General features: G+C 38.6%; 1 protein-coding gene across 2 annotated transcripts in view; it reads right to left on the bottom strand.

Annotated features, from left to right (window-relative positions):
• Positions 1 to 19302, bottom strand: part of LOC123529586 (probable E3 ubiquitin-protein ligase makorin-1) — a 32883-nt gene that overhangs the window by 9186 nt on the left and 4395 nt on the right. For both annotated transcript variants that reach the window (XM_045309969.2, XM_053521274.1), the window contains exons 2-6: positions 9384 to 9509; positions 6369 to 6598; positions 5267 to 5493; positions 4310 to 4524; positions 3438 to 3548 (exon numbers count right to left, since the gene is read on the bottom strand). In XM_045309969.2, coding sequence (XP_045165904.2) covers positions 3438 to 3548; positions 4310 to 4524; positions 5267 to 5493; positions 6369 to 6598; positions 9384 to 9509 — 909 coding nt within the window. The remainder of the gene's footprint in view (positions 1 to 3437; positions 3549 to 4309; positions 4525 to 5266; positions 5494 to 6368; positions 6599 to 9383; positions 9510 to 19302) is intronic.

Genomic DNA, 19302 nt, shown 5'->3' with positions numbered 1-19302 from the left:
TTTGACTAGAATATGTAGAGGGAATTTTTGTCAAGAATGGGGGAAAAACATTCTTTTTGGAGAGGAGAATGGGGCTGAAAAATTGCCCAAAAAAACCAAAAACATAAGCTGTTACTATTAGTGACAAATGCCCCCCAAAGCGTGCTCAAGAATGCTACAGTTGTCGGCACAAAGTATGCCAGAATAGCTGTTACTATTAGTGACAAATGACCCCCAAATCGTGCTCAAGAATGCTACAGTTGTCGGCACAAAGTATGCCAGAATAGTTTAGGTAAGAATCATTTTGTGACCTTGACCTTGACCTGAGAGACCCGGGTCATAACTGCGACACACCTCAATATGGTTAACATTTGTGTAATTATTTTCAAATCCCTTGATAAATGGCAGAGTTATGGACCAGACAAGAATCAGACCATGTTAACCTTTGACTTCTAACTGTGACCTTGACCTTGGGGTCTGAACATTAAGCAAGACATGTCATCTCATTATAGGGAACATTTATGCAAAGTAATTTTAAAATCCCTTCATCGATGGCAGAGTTATGGACCGGACAAGAAACAGACCATGTTAACCTTTAACCTCTAAGTGTGACCTTGACCTGAGAGCTAGGGAACTGGATCTTGAACATGACACATCGTCTCATTATTGGAAATATTTATGCCAAGTAATTTTAAAATCCCTTGATGAATGGTAGAGTTATGAACCGGACACAAAACAGACCCTGTTAAGCTTTGACTTCTAAGTGTGACCTTCACCTTGGAGCTAGGGGTCTGGGTCTTGCGCAAGACACATCGTCTCATTATGGTAAACATTTATGCCAAGTTATTTTAAAATCCCTTCATGGAAGGCAGAGTTATGGACCAATCTGACTAAAGTACATCTCCTATTACGCTATGCATAGGATCTGACAACGAGCTATTGATGGCCTCGTTCTGACAACCCTTCCGCTAGCCAATCAAAAGCTACCTTACAGCATTCTGTAAGCTTTATAAAGCCTTGAGTTTCGATATCAACAAGTTTTATGTCGAAAGATTTCAGATAGCCGTTTAGCTCAGTCGGTAGGGCACTTGCGCTGTAAACGAGAGGTCCCAGGTTCGAGCCCTGGATTAATTAAAACTTTTTCTTACTCTTTGACATTCACAAGTTGTCTGATTGGTTCAAACAAAAATAGATTTGCGAAAATAAAAATAGCAATATTGGAAATCCAAAATATACAGAAGACGAATGTGAATGTGTCGTTTTCAGATCTTCGTTTAGAAGATCAAGTACTTCAGTCAGATTGAGTTATGGACTGGACACGAAACAGACCCAGTTAAGCTTTAACCTCTAAGTGTGACCTTGACCTTGGAGCTAGGGGTCTGGGTCTTGCGCAAGAGACATCGTCTCATTATGGTAAACATTTATGCCAAGTTATTTTAAAATCCCTTCATGGAAGGCAGAGTTATGGACTGGACACGAAACAGACCCTGTTGAGCTTTAAACCTCTGTGACCTTGACCTTGGAGCTAGGGGCCTGGTTCTTGCGCATGACACGTCATCTCATTGTGAACATTTATGCAAAGTTATTTTAAAATCCCCTTTTTGGATGGCAGTGTTACAGCCCGGACATGAATTTACATGGACACGTACAGAGCGATTTTAATATGCCCACCTTCGGGGGCATAAAAAGCACTGGAATAACAGTTTCATCTTGCATATATATTACAATCTTTTTAATTTTGTGAATTCTTTTTAAGAATAGATACATGTCTATTCAATGAAGAATTTACATTATAATTTAGACTTGGAATTTTCTGTTTCACTTCTATATCACATATAGTCAAGAAATCCCACTTTGTATCTTGTTACTGTGAAATCATTTAATTTTGTGGTCATGAAATTTCGTAGTTTAGGCCAAAACTGCTATTTCATAGGGATATGAATTCGCTGATTTCATCTTTCAAAGATAAAATGAATGGGAATTTAACTTGATCAATGATATTTGAGCCGCGCCATGAGAAAACCAATATAGTGTGTTTGTGCCCAGCATGGATCCAGACCAGCATGCGCATCCATGCAGTCTGGTCAGGATCCATGCTGTTCGCTTTCAAAGCCTATCGCAATTAGAGAAACTGTTAGTGAACAGCATGGATCCTTACCAGACTGCGCGGATGCGCAGGCTGATCTGGATCCATGCTGGTCGCAAACACACTATGTTGGTTTTCTCATGGTGCAGCTCATTTTATTTCATGCATTGACACACCATAATATCCATAAAAATTAATTCCCCCACAAATATTAATGATTTTACATTATTGTTTTTTTTGAGATGCTGCAGCTTAATATTTACAATAATTGTCTTAAATTAGTGACACTGTTTGCACATATCTGGGAAAAAATCAAACTTAAAAATTATCCAGTTTATAGTACTACAAGAACCGAGATATTACGGAGCAACAGATCAAAACATGTCATTTTATGAAACACTAAATGGCTTGCTGGTAAATATTCAAAACTATTGCCTTAGGTCCAAAGGATCAGGAATGAGAGCTAACAGTATTTTAACCCTTATCATGCTGGACACGATTGATTCTGCCTTTGCGACCAGTGCAGATCATGTGCAGCACATCCGTGCAGTCTGATCATCATGACCTGTTAACTGAAAGATAGACATTTGTCAAATTCATTATCGAAATTTAGCAGGGTAAGGGTTAAACATTGCAATTTTGGTCTCCAAACTCAGTTTATAACCTTGAGCTCAGTAAACGGTAAGTGTGTTATAACCTTGAGCTCAGTAAACGGTAAGTGTGTTATAACCTTGAGCTCAGTAAACGGTAAGTGTGTTATAACCTTGAGCCCAGGAAATGGTAAGTGTGTTATAGCCTTATGTTCAGTAAATGGTATGTGTGTTATAACCTTGTGCTCAGTAAACGGTAAGTGTGTTATAACCTTGAGCTCAGTAAATGGTAAGTGTGTTATAACCTTGAGCTCAGTAAACGGTAAGTGTGTTATAGCCTTGAGCTCAGTAAATGGTAAGTGTGTTATAGCCTTGAGCTCAGTAAACGGTAAGTGTGTTATAACCTTGAGCTCAGTAAACTGTAAGTGTGTTATAGCCTTGAGCTCAGGAAATGGTAAGTGTGTTATAGCCTTGAGCTCAGTAAACGGTGTGTTATAACCTTGAGCTCAGTAAACAGTAAGTGTGTTATAACCTTGAGCTCAGTAAACGGTAAGTGTGTTATAACCTTGAGCTCAGTAAACGGTAAGTGTGTTATAATGTTATAACCTTGAGCTCAGTAAACAATAAGTGTGTTATAACCTTGAGCTCAGTAAACGGTAAGTGTGTTATAACCTTGAGCTCAGTAAATGGTAAGTGTGTTATAACCTTGAGCTCAGTAAACGGTAAGTGTGTTATAACCTTGAGCTCAGTAAACGGTAAGTGTGTTATAAACAATTACAAACCTTAAAGCTGTCTTATATCCCTCAATAAGTTTGATTTTCTCATCTTTGTTTTCCACCCAGTAGGAACTTGGTGTGACAAAGTCCGACTGTGTTCTGCATTCTGGACATGACCTATAAATTACAGAAAACATCTAATAAAACTAACATTTAAACTGTCTTAAGATTACAACTTTGAAGCAGAATTTACAAATAAACAAAACTTCACCTGTAGTCACATAAATGAAACAAATTTTGGATATGACAATTTTCGGATACAACTATTTTAAGCTAACCTCCATACAACAAGAGCTCATAGAACACGAAATGCCCCCCTTGATGCATTCAGTAATTGAACAAGGAACAGAAATTATTTGGTCACTGTACACAAAAGTTCTACTGTTCTGTGTCAATGTGACCTTGAGTTATTATCCGGAAACCGTTAAACTGTTCCGGGTCACTGTGACCTTGACCTTTGACCTACTGATCTCAAAATCAATAGGGGTCGTCTGCTGGTCATGACCAACCTCCCTATCAACTTTCATGATCCTTGGCCCAAGCGTTCTCAAGTTACCATCCAGAAACCGTTCAACTGTTCCGGGCCACTGTGACCTTGACCTTTGACCTACTGATCTCAAAATCAATAGGGGTCATCTGCTGGTTATGATCAATCTCCCTATATGATCCTAGGTCTAAGCAATCTTGAGTTATCATCTGGAAACGGATTGGTCTACATACCCACCAACCGACCTACCGACATCTGCAAAACAATATTATATCCCTCCTTCTTTGAAGGGGGGCATAAAAAGTCCACCTGTGAACATTAGTCAGTTAAGGGACTATCTGTGGCTGGTTAGTGTCCTGGTTTTACTGTATTATCAAGGTATAAACCATACCTGATTGTTTTACTATCAAACTGTTTTGAGGCTCTCCACTTCCGTATACATGCTAAACAGAAGCAGTGTACACAGTCTGACATGATCCCAAATCGTCGTTCTGACTTGGGTTCCTTATCAAGCACTATGTCCATACATATACCGCACTGCTTATCCTTGCTTTGCGCTATTGCGAAAGATAGCTCCATATCTCGCTCGTGTCGCTGTACGCATTCCTGTAATAACAAAGGCCAAGAAGTTATATTTGAATACACAGAAAATATTCCTTGAATACTGTAAAATCATTTAACTTCTCTGGCATAAACTTTCACGGTTTTTGGCTAAAACAGGTATTACATGTGAAGTTTGAAGGTCCTGGGTGCAGTGGTTCACGAGTTAAGTGCCTTCATGCAAAAAGTTAACATTGGCCCCTGTGACCTTGACCTCTGACTTGGTGATCCTAAAGTCAGTAGGGGTGGTGTACTCAATTAGTACTATTAGCATGTGAAGTTTGAAGGTCCTGGGTGCAGTGGTTCGCGAGTAAAGTGCCTTCATGCAAAAAGTTAACTTTGGCCCCTGTGACCTTGACCTTTGACCTGGTAACCCCAAAGTCAGTAGGGGTGGTGTACTCAGTAAGTACTATCAGCACGTGAAGTTTGAAGGTCCTTGGTGCAGTGGTTTGCGAGTAAAGTGCCTTCATGCAAAAAGTTAACGTTGTGACAAACGAACGAACTAACTAACGAACGGACAGTTGAAAACTAATATGCCTCCCTTCGGGGGCATAAAAAGCCCAAATACACCCAAAATAAAGTTCTGATAACAAATATATTCACTAATTTCATTATTTCTATGATAGTTAATTCTTGAAACTCTTTATTGATAAGATAAAAAAAACCTGGATTTCCAAGAAAACCTTAGGAAATATATTCTTATGATTTCTTCTATGGAATGAAATGTTTCTGGTCATTTCAGTGTCACCTTTTTATGTTCCTCATTTTGTTTTTTATCTCCTGGCAACAAGACGGCATGTCCGCATAATTCACAGATATCACCATGCACATATTCACAATCTTCACCGTATGGACACTCTTTATTGGTGGAGAATGGACATAGTAATTGACTAGGATTTTCTGCTGACTCTTCTATCAGCAAGGCATCATTTGTTTCTGTGCCATTTGATGCAGCACTGGCATAGGAAGAAGGAACTGAAACAAATTTCATAAATTTAACATACAAAGGGGTCAATTCATTTCACAAAACTCGGGATGTGCCGGTCATGTGAGCAGCAAAATAAAATTTCTCACCGGTTTTTGATTAAACAAAACCTCAAGCGTATACCTTCAATATGAGCTGCAAATAAACGAGAACAAATTTCTAATTCTTGATTTTCTATTGTGGTCAGTCCCAAATCAGACAGTGACATTTATCTTGTGGTATAAATCTACTTTTACTAGTGATAATCAAAAATTTCTAGATGTCTCTAAATTCAATTGAGAAAATATATGATCTCGCATGACCACTGCACATCGGCATATGTTGGATAGACCGACGTAGTTCCAGGAAGCCAAAGCTTTCCTAGCCTGTTGCCAGTGGCAAAATGGAACATCTCACAAATGTCAACAAGATTGGTCTACAGACCGACCGACAAACCAACATCTGCAAAACAATATACCCCTCCTTGCAAATTTGAAAAAGGCTGGTCAAAAACCTGTGTATTTACAACTTAAGGTATCAAAGTTGAAAATTACAATTTCTTTAGAAGCAAACTGATTTCTTAAACATACTATTATTCTTTGAATACGAAACTATGGAGAGAAAAAAACGCCTTTAAAAGTATATTATGTCATATATACATGTACATTAATAACAGGTCACGACAGCAGAATAAGCGAAAACACTTGCACAAGGTTAATATTTACGTTTTTTTTTTAATTTTCAGCTACCTCGCAGAAAACTGCTCAGCCCTTGGAATTTGAGATACAGTTTTCACTATACATCTAAATCTACTCCAGTCTTTGGCATATGGAAAAATTAACAACTCGGCCATGGGGGCCCATAGCAAAAGTTGTAGTTTACTTACTAGTTGAGCAAACATATGGTTGTCCAGGAACAAATTCTGTGGCATGAACCCAGTCCTCGGGAGGTTTCGGTGTTTTTGGTGTGTTTGCATTGCCGTGAAGCACCTTTTTCAAAGACACCATACCATTGGTTGGTTCAGCATTGTCTTTAAGCGGCGGAAGGCAATGAACTCTTGGTTTTGATTGTTTTGTTTCATTCGTTTGATTTACGTTTTGTTTGACATGATCGTATCTGTAAATAAATAAGGAATTCAATGAAATACAGCTGAGCCGTATGACAAGTAAACCCTGTCATCGAACATATGACTGTCACAAATAAATTATGGGACACAGCATATTTTGACTGAGCATATTTTCATGATACATGATTTATACTCTTTCATTCTTTGATGCTCTTCACATTTCAATCCAATCTGACTAAAGTACATCTCCTATATTACGCTACGCATAGGATCTGAAAACGACCTATTCATTGCCTCGTTCTGACGGCTCTTTCGCTAGCCATTCAGAGCCTAGCTTACAACATCTTGCAAATCTACATGTAGCATTGACTTTTGATATTTACAATTCTTATGTCGTAATGTATCAGATAGCCAGTTAGCTCAGTCGGTAGGCCACTTGCTTTGTAAACGAGAGGTCCCGGGTTCGAGTCCTGGAATAACCGCATCTTCTTCTTATCCTTTGACAATCGAACAAGTCGTCTGATTGGATAACATAAAAATAGCAATAATGGAAATCCAAAATATACAGAAGACGAATGTGAACGGGTCGTTCTCAGATCTTCGTTTAGAAGATCAAGTACTTTAGTCAGATTGATTTCAATCTTAATATCATTTTTTACTATTTTTGCAGCAATCAGTATGAGCGTGCGGCTCATGAGAAAACCAACATAGTGCATTTGCTACCAGCATGGATCCAGACCAGCCTGCGCATCCATGCAGTCTGGTCAGGATCCATGCTCTTCGCTTTCAAAGCCTATTGCAATTAGAGAAAGTGTTGCGCAGATGCCCAGGCTGATCTGGATCCATGCTGGTCGCAAATGCACTATGTTGGTTTTCTCATGGTGCGGCTCAATTTTTCATTCCATTACTGGCATGTATGCACATAAGCAATGTTGTACTATCGGCTTGCACAAATGTTTCTTACCCTTGTTCAATGCAAAAGAAGTTATAGTCAAGGCAACTCCTAACATTTGCAGATATTTTCAAATGAACCTTGATTTTGTCTGCTTCTTTTCAACACTTGGGAAAACATGAGCTGTCATAGGAGACATTGCATTTGACTATTTCGACGCTATCACTGGAGTGTTTAATGACTCAAATGTGGATGGTGATACTGGACATTTAGTTTAAATCTGGGTCAAATGTATTTAGTAATAACAGAGATAGAATGAAAGTGATTCAAAATATTAACTTTAAGTATAAAAGGGACATAATTCATGCAATATTTCTGCCAGAATAATGCCCCATGTGCAATATCATGTTGCTGGTAATGTGGAACAAATGTTTTTAAGTTTGAATCAAATCCAGTTAGTAATAACTGAGATAGAGCAAAAGTGCTTCACACCTTTAATTTGAAATTGGAAGTACATGTAAAAAGGGAGCATCATTCAATATTAGTGCCAAAGTTATGGACATAGTGACAAAATGGCCAGAAGGCACAATAGTTTTTTTTACATGTAAACTGCCATCTAATTCTAACAATTTTTCTGACAAATGGTTCAACATCCTCTCATCTATCAAACACACTTATTTTGTGTATTGTGTAACTACTGGTTCCTAAATGGAGCCTGCTGAATTTCAAAAATGGAATGGTCCATCATTCAAATTGGGCAGTACCATTTATTATTCGAAGGGGTGTCCATTGTGAAAATTTACCTACTGAATAGCGAACAGTGCTGACCATGATCAGCCTGCACGGACTTGGTCTGCACTGGTCACAAAGGCAGAATCACTTGCCGCCAGCAGGCTAAAGGTTAATATAATTTCTGTTGATAATAAAATCTTCAGTCCATAATTAATCAATCACTTTCCTTAATACTTTTCTACTAAATAATTGATTTACTTATACAATTTATTTTAAAAGGATTTTTGTAATGAAATGGCAATAGTTTCAATCGGTGGAATAGAACATGTCAGACAGAAATTAATTCCAGATTTCACATATATATCATTATGACATAGTACAGATTCTTTCTATTTACACATGACTTAAAACTGCTTGCCACCAGTTTGGGTTTTCAACATGTTCATTTCCACCAAGTTTGGCATAGAATGTATATATGACACTGCAAAATCATAAAGTGGATGAAATTAAAAGTTAGATATTGGTAAAAATGCAAGAAGAATGTAATTTTTTTCATAAACAGTTTACTACTTTCTGCACAATATTTTTCATTATTTATAATATCTTGCAAAAAACTAATACCATTAGTCACTTTCAGTGTACTGACTTTTTACGGATTTTTTTTGAGAAATTGTATTTTGCCTTAAATGTGTGGGTTAGTTCCTTTAAGGTGAATCATGTCTGTGACATCCAGTCACTTACCCCTTACTTCTGTGGGTTCGAGCCTAGCTCAGGTGGTCCTGTAAAGAAGGCACCCAGCTTGCTTGCAGAAGGTCAGTGGCTCTACCCAGGTACCCACCTGTGCCTGCAATAATATCCTTAGGGACACTTCTGGTCTTCCTCCATCAGTAAAACTTAAAATTTTAAAGTCTCATAATACCTCAGTTGTGTCTGTGTTCCTTAATCTTTACCCTGCTGAATTTCTAAAATGGGCTGATCTGTCATTTAATTTGGGCAGTACCATTTACTATTCTTAGGGGTGGTCACTGAAAATTTACTGACTGAATAGCAAACAGTTGCAGACCATGATCAGCCTGCACAGACGTGCAGACTGACCTTGGTCTGCACTGGTCGCAAAGGCAGAATCACTTGCCTCCAGCAAGCTAAAGGTTAAAATTCAACAAAACAAAACGTAATTTCTCTCTGACAAAAGTCCACACACTACTATTTACCTGCATCTGTCTGCAAAACTGCAACAGCCTTTTAGATAGTACTTGCACACATTGTCGGTTCTGTCTTGCCGATCATGAGAAAATCTGCAGTTCTCTCCCTTGTTACATGCTCCGTGTACAAAGTACCTGGAATGCAGAGTTACAAGGCACTTAATTTTATACAATTTAAGTTTCAAACAAGAGATCTATGTCAGTATTATGTGATGAATGCCTCAAAGTGGAGTGTCATTGTCTGTGACCTTGACCTTAACATTTTTGGGGGTAAATGTTTGGTCAAATCCATCCATAAAACAACAAATTTTTGGACCGGACACACAATCGTGATGGACATTCAATAAAGGAAGAGAACTCAAAAAGTAAGAGGCAGAATATGGTCTATGTACACTGCACTTATTCTAAAATTAATGTTCTCTATGATTGCATGCAATTTGCATATATTCCTAACAGTAGTTTAGAGTCATGCCCTCAGGCTGTCAACTAGGTTTAGATGAAAATAATGGATTTTTTAGCCTTAAATATCGGAGTTTTTTTTACATATTATTTGTTTACTGAAAATAATGACTATTTTTGTTTTATATAAACCAAATACTAGTATGCCAAAACCACTTCAAAGGCCAACCCGCTGTAGCAACAGCACCCATGTGATTGTCAATATGGACACCTGAAAGTGGGGTACTCCCTCCCGTAAGGGGGTCTTCCCTGGAAAATTTTAAAATAGGTATGACAAAGTGGCCTCTGATGCATTTTTGGGGGGATCAATTAGTACCCAAATTTCATTAATCTGAACACCAGTAGAAACTGAGACAACTTCACTGCAAAGGCCCAAGTCATTCTGTTAAATCTCGAATTTTAAAGTGGGCGGGTGGGTGGGATCTCCCACAGGAACATTCTGAAATACAAGTATGAAATGGTGGCCTCTAGTGCATCATTTTGGTTTTAATTCTGAGTACCCAAATATTATTAACCTGGATACAGGAAAAGACAACTTTTAGGCATACAACAGCCTCACAGCAGATATCATTTTGATAGAACCCTAATGCTGTTCAACCTCTTGGGGTAGTTACGTGAGAGTGATAAACTGTGTAGTGCTAAATACTGATGAGTACAGGTCACTTTGGGTCAACTGATGGGTGGGGAGACAAAAATTATCATCTGATCTTACTTTCAGGATTTTATGTGGACATTTTCTCATCAAAGATGTTCCCACAGATGGCAAAGCACTCTTTTTGAAAGATGGTGATGCCTTGGAACACTGTAAACAGTTATTATTATTATACCAGATTTATATAGCGCCCTTTTCATGATCAATTTCACGTTCAAAGGCGCTTTACTTAGTTCCAATGCAGCCACACAGGGCGCATAATTCATCCTTGACTAGTACAGACACAGAGCGATCTGACCAGAGGGACAGAGTGAGACAAAGCCCCCACGACAGAGAGATCAGAAATCAGATAAGGCTTGTCCGGCTAACTTAGCCTAGCTCGTTGCGAATAGTGCCCAGTGTATAGCACTGATACACGCAAGGATTGCCTGGGTTCCTGACCAGTACACCTCTAGTTGGGTGGGAAACACTGAAAAGCGTTTCTGAAAATTCCAGAGTAGCTGCCGGGGATCGAACCCCCGACCTCAGGATTGGAAGGCCAGTGTGCAAACCACTGAGCTATCCGTCCACCACCAGTTATAGTGTGTAAATTTTTTATACAATAATCTAAAGGCAGTATTACTGCATTTAACTTTTAAGACTTATCATAGCTATATATATACATGTACATTCTGTCAGAAACAAGGCGAGTGGTAACAGGGGTGTGAAATCCTATGTCTGACTCAGGACTTTTTGATGGCGGACTTCAACTTCAACTACAATGTGGGTACTCGACAACATCCACTACGCAGACATCGACGTCAAATGTGCAGATAAGCATCGAATTTTTAGGTTTAAAATGAGAAAAGGGAAGAATAATTTAGAAATGCTGTTGCTTCAAGTTTATGGAGTAATAAAATAATTAAACGTACAAAACAAATGTTTAACCCACCGAGGGCCTCTCGTTTACTGCAGTTTTGGAAAACCATACGATGGGTCTAAATTTTGCATCTCTTTCAGAGTTCTGACTGGTTCTTTGTCCTGGCCTTGCATGATTTTGAACACGGTAACTCGGTGAATAGAAACCAAAAATGTAAACAATTTTTTCAAAACCTTGTTACAACTTTTGTCTGCCACCAAGAACGGGAGTCAACAGTTGAAGGCAAAAAACCAAAATCCAACACCGGCGAGTACAAGTCAGAAAGTTTCATGAGTCCTGAATTTGCTTCTTTCAAGCATTTCTGTTAAATGTTCAACTGCCTCTTGGGCATGACTTAAATTCAGACTTGCATGCAACTTACAAGCAAAAGTGTTGGCAACTCGTTTTTAGTCACAGTTACAGTAATGCGCTGTATTACGTTTGCCTCTGATACTACCTGTAGATTACTGTCTGCAATTATGAATTACTGGCAGATTCATACAGGTTTTAATGTTGAAAATACGGGCGAGTCAATTTCGACTGTGGACAACCTTCTACCGTCAGGTTATTGAAACATTTAATGATTCAAACCTATCCCAAATGGTCAACTTACCAACTAGAGGAAATAATATTCTAGACTTATTCCTTACTACAAACCCAACTCTAGTAAATCAGGTCAACATCATACTGGGCATCAGTGATCTAATATAGTAGAAACAAAAGTTCAATACATCCGCAAGGATATGTTACCAGAAGCTCGAACAATTCCCTTGTATAAAAAGCAAATGGCAGAAAACAGTATTAATTGACTACACCAGGTTATGACCAATGAAGGTAAAATACTCGCACTAAACAAGAAGGAGTTTGAGAAATTTCTCAAATACCTAAACAACTTACAGAAAAATGAATTCTTCCAAAGTCACTATAACAGATCACCTTCATGGGTCATCAGGACATTAAGAAACTAATCAGAAGGAGGAAAAGCTTTTAAAAGGTTAAGAAAACTGCTCATCTTCTGACGAAAGAAATTTCTAGACTTAAAGCATCTAGTGCGGAAAAAGGTCAAAGAGGCTTATAGCCAGTATCTTGAGCACATCCTAAACCTAAATAACACTGATGCCTCACTCCCAAATAAACCAAATACTAAGAAACTGTACTCGCTCATTAAACACTCGAGACAGGAATCTTCCTCTATCCTTCCCCTTAAGTATGAAAATAAACTCCATCTGGATGATCAAGCTAAGGCAACAGTACTGAACAAACAGTTTCAGTCTGTTTTTAGCCCCAAATCACCACTAAACCTCGCCTCGCTCAGTAAAATGAAACTAACCCCAGATGGTAATACAGTCCCTACTATGCCAGATATTAGGATAGGTACAAATGGTATTGAGAAACTTCTCAGCAACCTGAACCCCCATAAGGCCAGTGGTCCTGACAAAATCAAGCCTATAATACTTAAAACACTCTCTGTAGAACTATCTCCCATCCTTGAGGTCATATTCCAGAAATCCCTGGAGGAAGGTTCACTTCCATCCCAATGGAAATCCGCATATGTTGCCCCCATTTTTAAACAAGAGGACCGTGATGGTCCTGAATTGCTCACCTCTTCCCACATGACCCAGTTTTGAGTATGACGTCGTTTTTTCTATTATTTGACATAGTGACCTAGTTTTTGAGCTCATGTGACCCAGTTTTGAACTTGACCTAGATACATGTATCATCAAGATAAAAATTCTGACCAATTTTCATGAAGATCCATTGAAAAATATGGCCTCTAGAGAAGTCACAAGGTTTTTCTATTATTTGACCTTTGACCTAGTTTTCAAAGGTATGTGACCCTGTTTTGAACTTGACCTACTAGATATCATCAAGGTGAACATTCTCACTAATTTTCATGAAGATCTCATGAAAAATATGGCCTCTAGAGAGGTCACAAGGTTTTTCTATTACTGGCCTAGTTTTTGACCACACGTGACCCAGTTTCGAAACTGACCTAGATATCATCAAGGTGAACATTCAGACCAATTTTCATGAAGATCCATTGAAAAATATGGCCTTTAGAGAAGTCAAAAGATTTTTCTAATTTTAGACCTACTGACCTAGTTTTTGACCGCAGTTGACCCAGTTTCAAACTTGACCTATATATCATCAAGATAAACATTCAGACCAACTTTCATACAGATCCCATGAAAAATATGGCCTCTAAAAAGGTCACAAGGTTTTTTCATTATTTGACCTACTGACCTACTTTTTGAAGGCACGCGACCCACTTTCGAACTTGACCTAGATATCATCAAGATGAACAATCTGACCAATTTTTATGAAGATCCATTCACAAGTATGGCCTTTAGAGAGGTCACAAGGTTTTTCTATTTTTAGACCTACTGACCTAGTTTTTGACAGCATGTGACCCAGTTTCGAACTTGACCTAGATATCATCAAGGTAGACATTCAGACCAACTTTCATACAGATCTCATGAAAAATATGGCCTTTAGAAAGGTCACAAGGTTTTTCTATTATTTGACCTACTGACCTAGTTTTTGACGGCACGTGCCCCAGTTTCAACTTGACCTAGATATCATCAAGATGAACATCCTGCCCAAATTTTCATGAAGATCTTGTGAAAAATATGGCCTCTAGAGAGGTCAAAAGGGTTTTTTTCTATTTTTAGACTACTGACCTAGTTTTTGCCCTCACTGACCCAGTTGGGAATTGACCTAGATTTTATCAAGGTGGACTTTTCGACCTTTTTTTCATAAGACCCATGAAATGGGGCCTTTAGAGAGTGGTTTTTCAAAAGCCAAAAGTTTTTGACGGACGGCCCTTTGCACGTTTCACAAAAGCTCACCTGTCACTACTTTGTGACAGGTGAGCTAAAAGGCGATAGGTCAAATCCAGTAAATTATAGCAATTTCATTAAAAATGTGTCCTATGCAAAGTTCTTTAAACACATTGTTTCCTCTCTATTGTTAAGCACTTCACCAACCATGGTATTCTGTTTTGACCTACAGCATGGATTTAGGGAAAAAAAAAGGGCATGCGTTACTCCGTTAGTTATGTTAGTAAATGATCTGGTCACCTCAGTCTACAATAAGAAACAAGTAGATCTTATTTCTTTAGATTTTAGAAGGCTTTCGCAAGGTAGCCATAAGAAAGTCCTACTAAAAATGCATGAATATGGAGTCAGAGGTAACACACTAAGATGGGTCAAAGGCTTCTTAGATAATAGGATCCAATCAGTAGTCCTAAATGGCACTACCTCTGATGCCATCCCAGTATCATCAGGTGTCCCGCAGAGGTCTGTACTTGGTCCCCTGCTCTTCCTAGCTTACATAAATGACGTCCCACAAAACATCAGTTCCAAAGTCCGTCTGTTTGCAGATGACACAGCAATATATCTCACATTGTCATCTGCAGTCCAAGCTGTCACTCTCCAAAATGACCTAAAACTTCTAGAAAAGTGGGAGTTGGAGTGGGATATGGAGTTCAGCCCCTCCAAGTGTCAAGTGATCCACGCCACTAGAAGGAAACATTCATCCGTACCCAGTATTACCTACATGGAGTCCAACTTGAATCGGTCAGCTCAGCTAAATACCTAGGCGTGGATATCTCAAATTACCTATCATGGGACAATCACATAAATAGGTCAACCAAAAAAGCTAACCAAACCCTAGGGTTCTTACAAAGAAACATTAAGGTCAAATCCCAACCCATTAAGACAATTGCTTACCAGACTCTAGTCCGACCCCAGCTTGAATATGCCTCCAAGGTATGGTCCCCCCACACCCAAACCCAGATAGACCAAATTGAAAGCGTCCAAGGGAGAGCCGCCCGTTGGATCAAGACTGACTACGGCCGTACTTCTAGTGTAACAGATATGCTACATTCCCTAAACCTTCGTCGACTGGATTTAAGGCATTTAGATTCTAGGTTATCACTCTTCTATAAGATTCATCATGATCTGGTTGCTATCCCAATCGTACATTACCTTACCCCAATGACCCGGTGTGTCCGCTATGGCCATTCCTTAAGTTATAGGTTAATTACTGCAACCACTGACTATTACAAGTTCTCTTACTTTCTGAGAACTGTGTACCATTGGAACCAACTTCCCCCCCAGTGTCGCCCACCTCCCTACCCTAGAGCAGTTCAATGCCGCAGTTTGCAGCCTTGAACATGTCACGCCCTAGTTATCCTGCTTACTCAAGTTTTAACCTTTTTATTTCACCAAAATTATATTTTTAGTTTCTTCCACTCTAAATTTTTATCACTATATTCTTTCTCTTTATGATTTTGACGCGCAAAACGTCTACGTCCCCGCAAGCAAAGGCACTAGTTTCGGACCTGGGACAAAATATATGACCAGACTGAGTCAAAAATGAAAAATATGTAGTGAAATATGATACCCCTTCAAAAGATACATATGTCTACTGAAGGCCAGAATCTCGGGAATCGAGCCAGCGAGCAATGGGTTCATTTCCCAGGCTGTTTTAAATAAATTCTCGAGACAATAAAACAAACTACCTATCACTATTTCACGTGTACATTCAGCTACAAAATGAGACTGACCTCAAGTCTCTAGCCCTTCCCGTTCATGAAATATATAACAGGAAACGATTGCCTTTCTGCTGAAAGTCCCTGGTAGATAAAAATGCGGCACAACGAATCGGTACGAAATCACGGACTAAAATATGTTTGTCAGCCTAGCACGGGTCAAATTCACTAAAAGGTACTTAAAAATATAACTAAATACATAAACTAGGGCCACTCACAATCGTCAGTAGCATCTCAAACACCCGATATTGGCGATTCAAATTTCTTCACGGTCTTTTAATTGAATGCTACGCCACTGAACGGAATTCCTTAGATATTTTTAAACGCAATTTCTGATTGGCCTATAGCGACACACCTCCAACAGAACCGCAACGTTTCGCACAAAATTACTTGGATATTATCATATCAGTTTCAATGGCGGATATTGCAACTGAAAGACTGACGGAAAAATAAACAAGAGGACCATGATGGTCCTGAATCGCTCACCTCTTCCCACATGACCCAGTTTTGAGTATGACGTCTTTTTTCTATTATTTTAAATAGTGACCTAGTTTTTGAGCTCATGTGACCCAGTTTTGAACTTGACCTAGATATTATCAAGATAAAAATTCTGACCAATTTTCATGAAGATCCATTGAAAAATATGGTCTCTAGAGAGGTCACAAGGTTTTTCTATTATTTGACCTATTGACCTAGTTTTCGAAGATATGTGACCCTGTTTTGAACTTGACCTAGATATCATCAAGGTGAACATTCTCACTAATTTTCATGAATATCTCATGAAAAATATGGCCTCTAGAGAGGTCACAAGGTTTTTCTATTTTTATACCTACTGGCCTAGTTTTTGACCACACGTGACCCAGTTTCGAAACCGACCTAGATATCATCAAGGTGAACATTCAGATCAATTTTAATGAAGATCCATTGAAAAATATGGCCTCTAGAGAGGTCAAAAGATTTTAATAATTTTAGACCTACTGACCAATTTTTTGACCGCAGTAGACCCAGTTTCAAACTTGACCTAGATATCATCAAGATGAACATTCAGACATTCATACAGATCCCATGAAAAGTATGGCCTCTAGAGAGGTCACAAGGTTTTTTTATTATTTGACCTACTGACCTAGTTTTTTAAGGCACCTTACCCAGTTTCAAACTTGACCTAGATATCATCAAGGTGAACATTCTGACCAATTTTTATGGAGATTCATTCACAAGTATGGCCTCTAGAGAGGTCACAAGGTTTTTCTACTTTTAGACCTACTGACCTAGTTTTTGACCGCACATGACCCTGTTTCGAACTTGACCTAGATATCATCAAGATGAACATTCAGACCAATTTTCATACAGATCCCATGAAAAATATGGCCTTTAGAGAGGTCACAAGGTTTTTCTATTATTTGACCTACTGACCTAGTTTTTGATGGAACGTGACCCACTTTCGAAATTGACCTAGATATCATCAAGATGAAAATTCAGACCAATTTTCATACAGATCCCATGAAAAATATGGCCTCTAGAGAGGTCACAAGGTTTTTCTATTATTTGACCTATTGACCTAGTTTTTGAAGGCACGTGACCCACTTTCGAACTTGACCTAGATATCATCAAGGTGAACATTCTGACCAATTTTCATGAAGATCTCATGAAATATATGGCCTCTAGAGAGGTCACAAGGTTTTTCTATTTTTAGACCTACTGACCTTGTTTTTGACCGCACGTGACCCAGTTTCAAACTTGACTTAGATATCATCAAGATAAACATTTAGACCAACTTTCATACAGATCCCATGAAAAATATGGCCTCTAGAGAGGTCACCAGGTTTTTCTATTATTTGACCTACTGACCTAGTTTTTGAAGGCACGTGACCCAGTTTCGAACTTGATCTAGATATCATCAAGGTGAACGTTCTGACCAATTTTCATTAAGATCTTGTGAAATATATGGCCTCTAGAGAGGTCACAAAGTTTTTCTACTTTTAGACCTACTGACCTAGTTTTTGATGGCACGTGACCCAGTTTCGAACTTGACCTAGATATCATCAAGGTGAACATTCTGACCAATTTTCATGAAGATCTTGTGAAATATATGGCCTCTAGAGAGGTCACAAGTGTCGCAGTCCAAAATACCCTGGCTTGTTTACTGGTATGATGCTGCTACTGTGAGTTCGAGACTCGGGGAAGGGATAACGGGTCTGGAAAATACACAAATGTGCGCGTATATAATTTATTTATTGTCAGAGACAAAATCTGTGGCCTTCGCCATTAATATTTCATTCCAAGTGCTAATACATAGAAATAACAAAACCGATGAATGGCAAAATGTAGATAAATGATTCAGCATCAAAAACAATGTTCTAAATTACCTGGAAAATACACAAATGTGCGCGTATATAATTTATTTATTGTCAGAGACAAAATCTGTGGCCTTCGCCATTAATATTTCATTCCAAGTGCGCATGCGTTGTGCAAATTAACCGGGAAATCGAAAATTAGAAGAGAGGCCCATCCATGCGGTTAGTTATTATAGTTAGTGAATTATGAATAAATGATATGGGTAAAGTCTGGACTATTGGATATGATTTATATGAGGTGTATTGACTGAAGAATAATGCCTAAACATAACTAAATACAACAATTAGACTACGCAAGGTGATAACGGACTTAATACAATACTACGACTACGGAGGACAATACGGGACATACAGAACATAAACATATAGAAAACATAAACTACGGTCAGTGTATAATTGACCCTGCAACACAAGGTTTTTCTATCTTTAGACCTACTGACCTAGTTTTTGAAGGCACTTGACCCAGTTTCGAACTTGACCTAGATATCATCAAGATGAACATTCTGACCAACTTTCAAAAAGATCCCATCGAAAATGTGACCTCTAGAGTGGTCACAAGCAAAAGTTTACGGACGGACGACGGACACCGCGCGATCACAAAAGCTCACCTTGTCACTTTGTGACAGGTGAGCTAAAAAGTATATCTCACGAGTATCAGATGCTACTGACGGTGGTGAGTGCCAATAATTTACATATTTAGTAATACTTGTTCTTAATGGCAAGTGAATTTGACCCGTGCTAGGCTGAAAAACATATTTTAGTCCGTGATTTCATACCGTTTCGTTGTGCCATATTTCTATCTACCTGGATTTTGCAGCAGAAAGTCACTCGTTTTCTGGTAGATATTTCATGAACGGAGAGGGCTAGAGACTTGGGGTCGGTCTCATTTTGTAGCTAAATGTACACGTGAAATAGTGATAGATAGTTTGTTTAATTGTCTCGAGAATTTATTTCACAACCGACCGGAAAGTGAACCCATTGCTCGCAGGCTCGAATCTCGAGATTCTGGC

This window comes from Mercenaria mercenaria, chromosome 13, assembly GCF_021730395.1.
Source record: "Mercenaria mercenaria strain notata chromosome 13, MADL_Memer_1, whole genome shotgun sequence".
Classification (NCBI taxonomy): Eukaryota; Metazoa; Mollusca; class Bivalvia; order Venerida; family Veneridae; genus Mercenaria; species Mercenaria mercenaria.
Note: the sequence above shows the minus strand (reverse complement) of the source record. Positions and strands in the feature narration are given on the sequence as shown.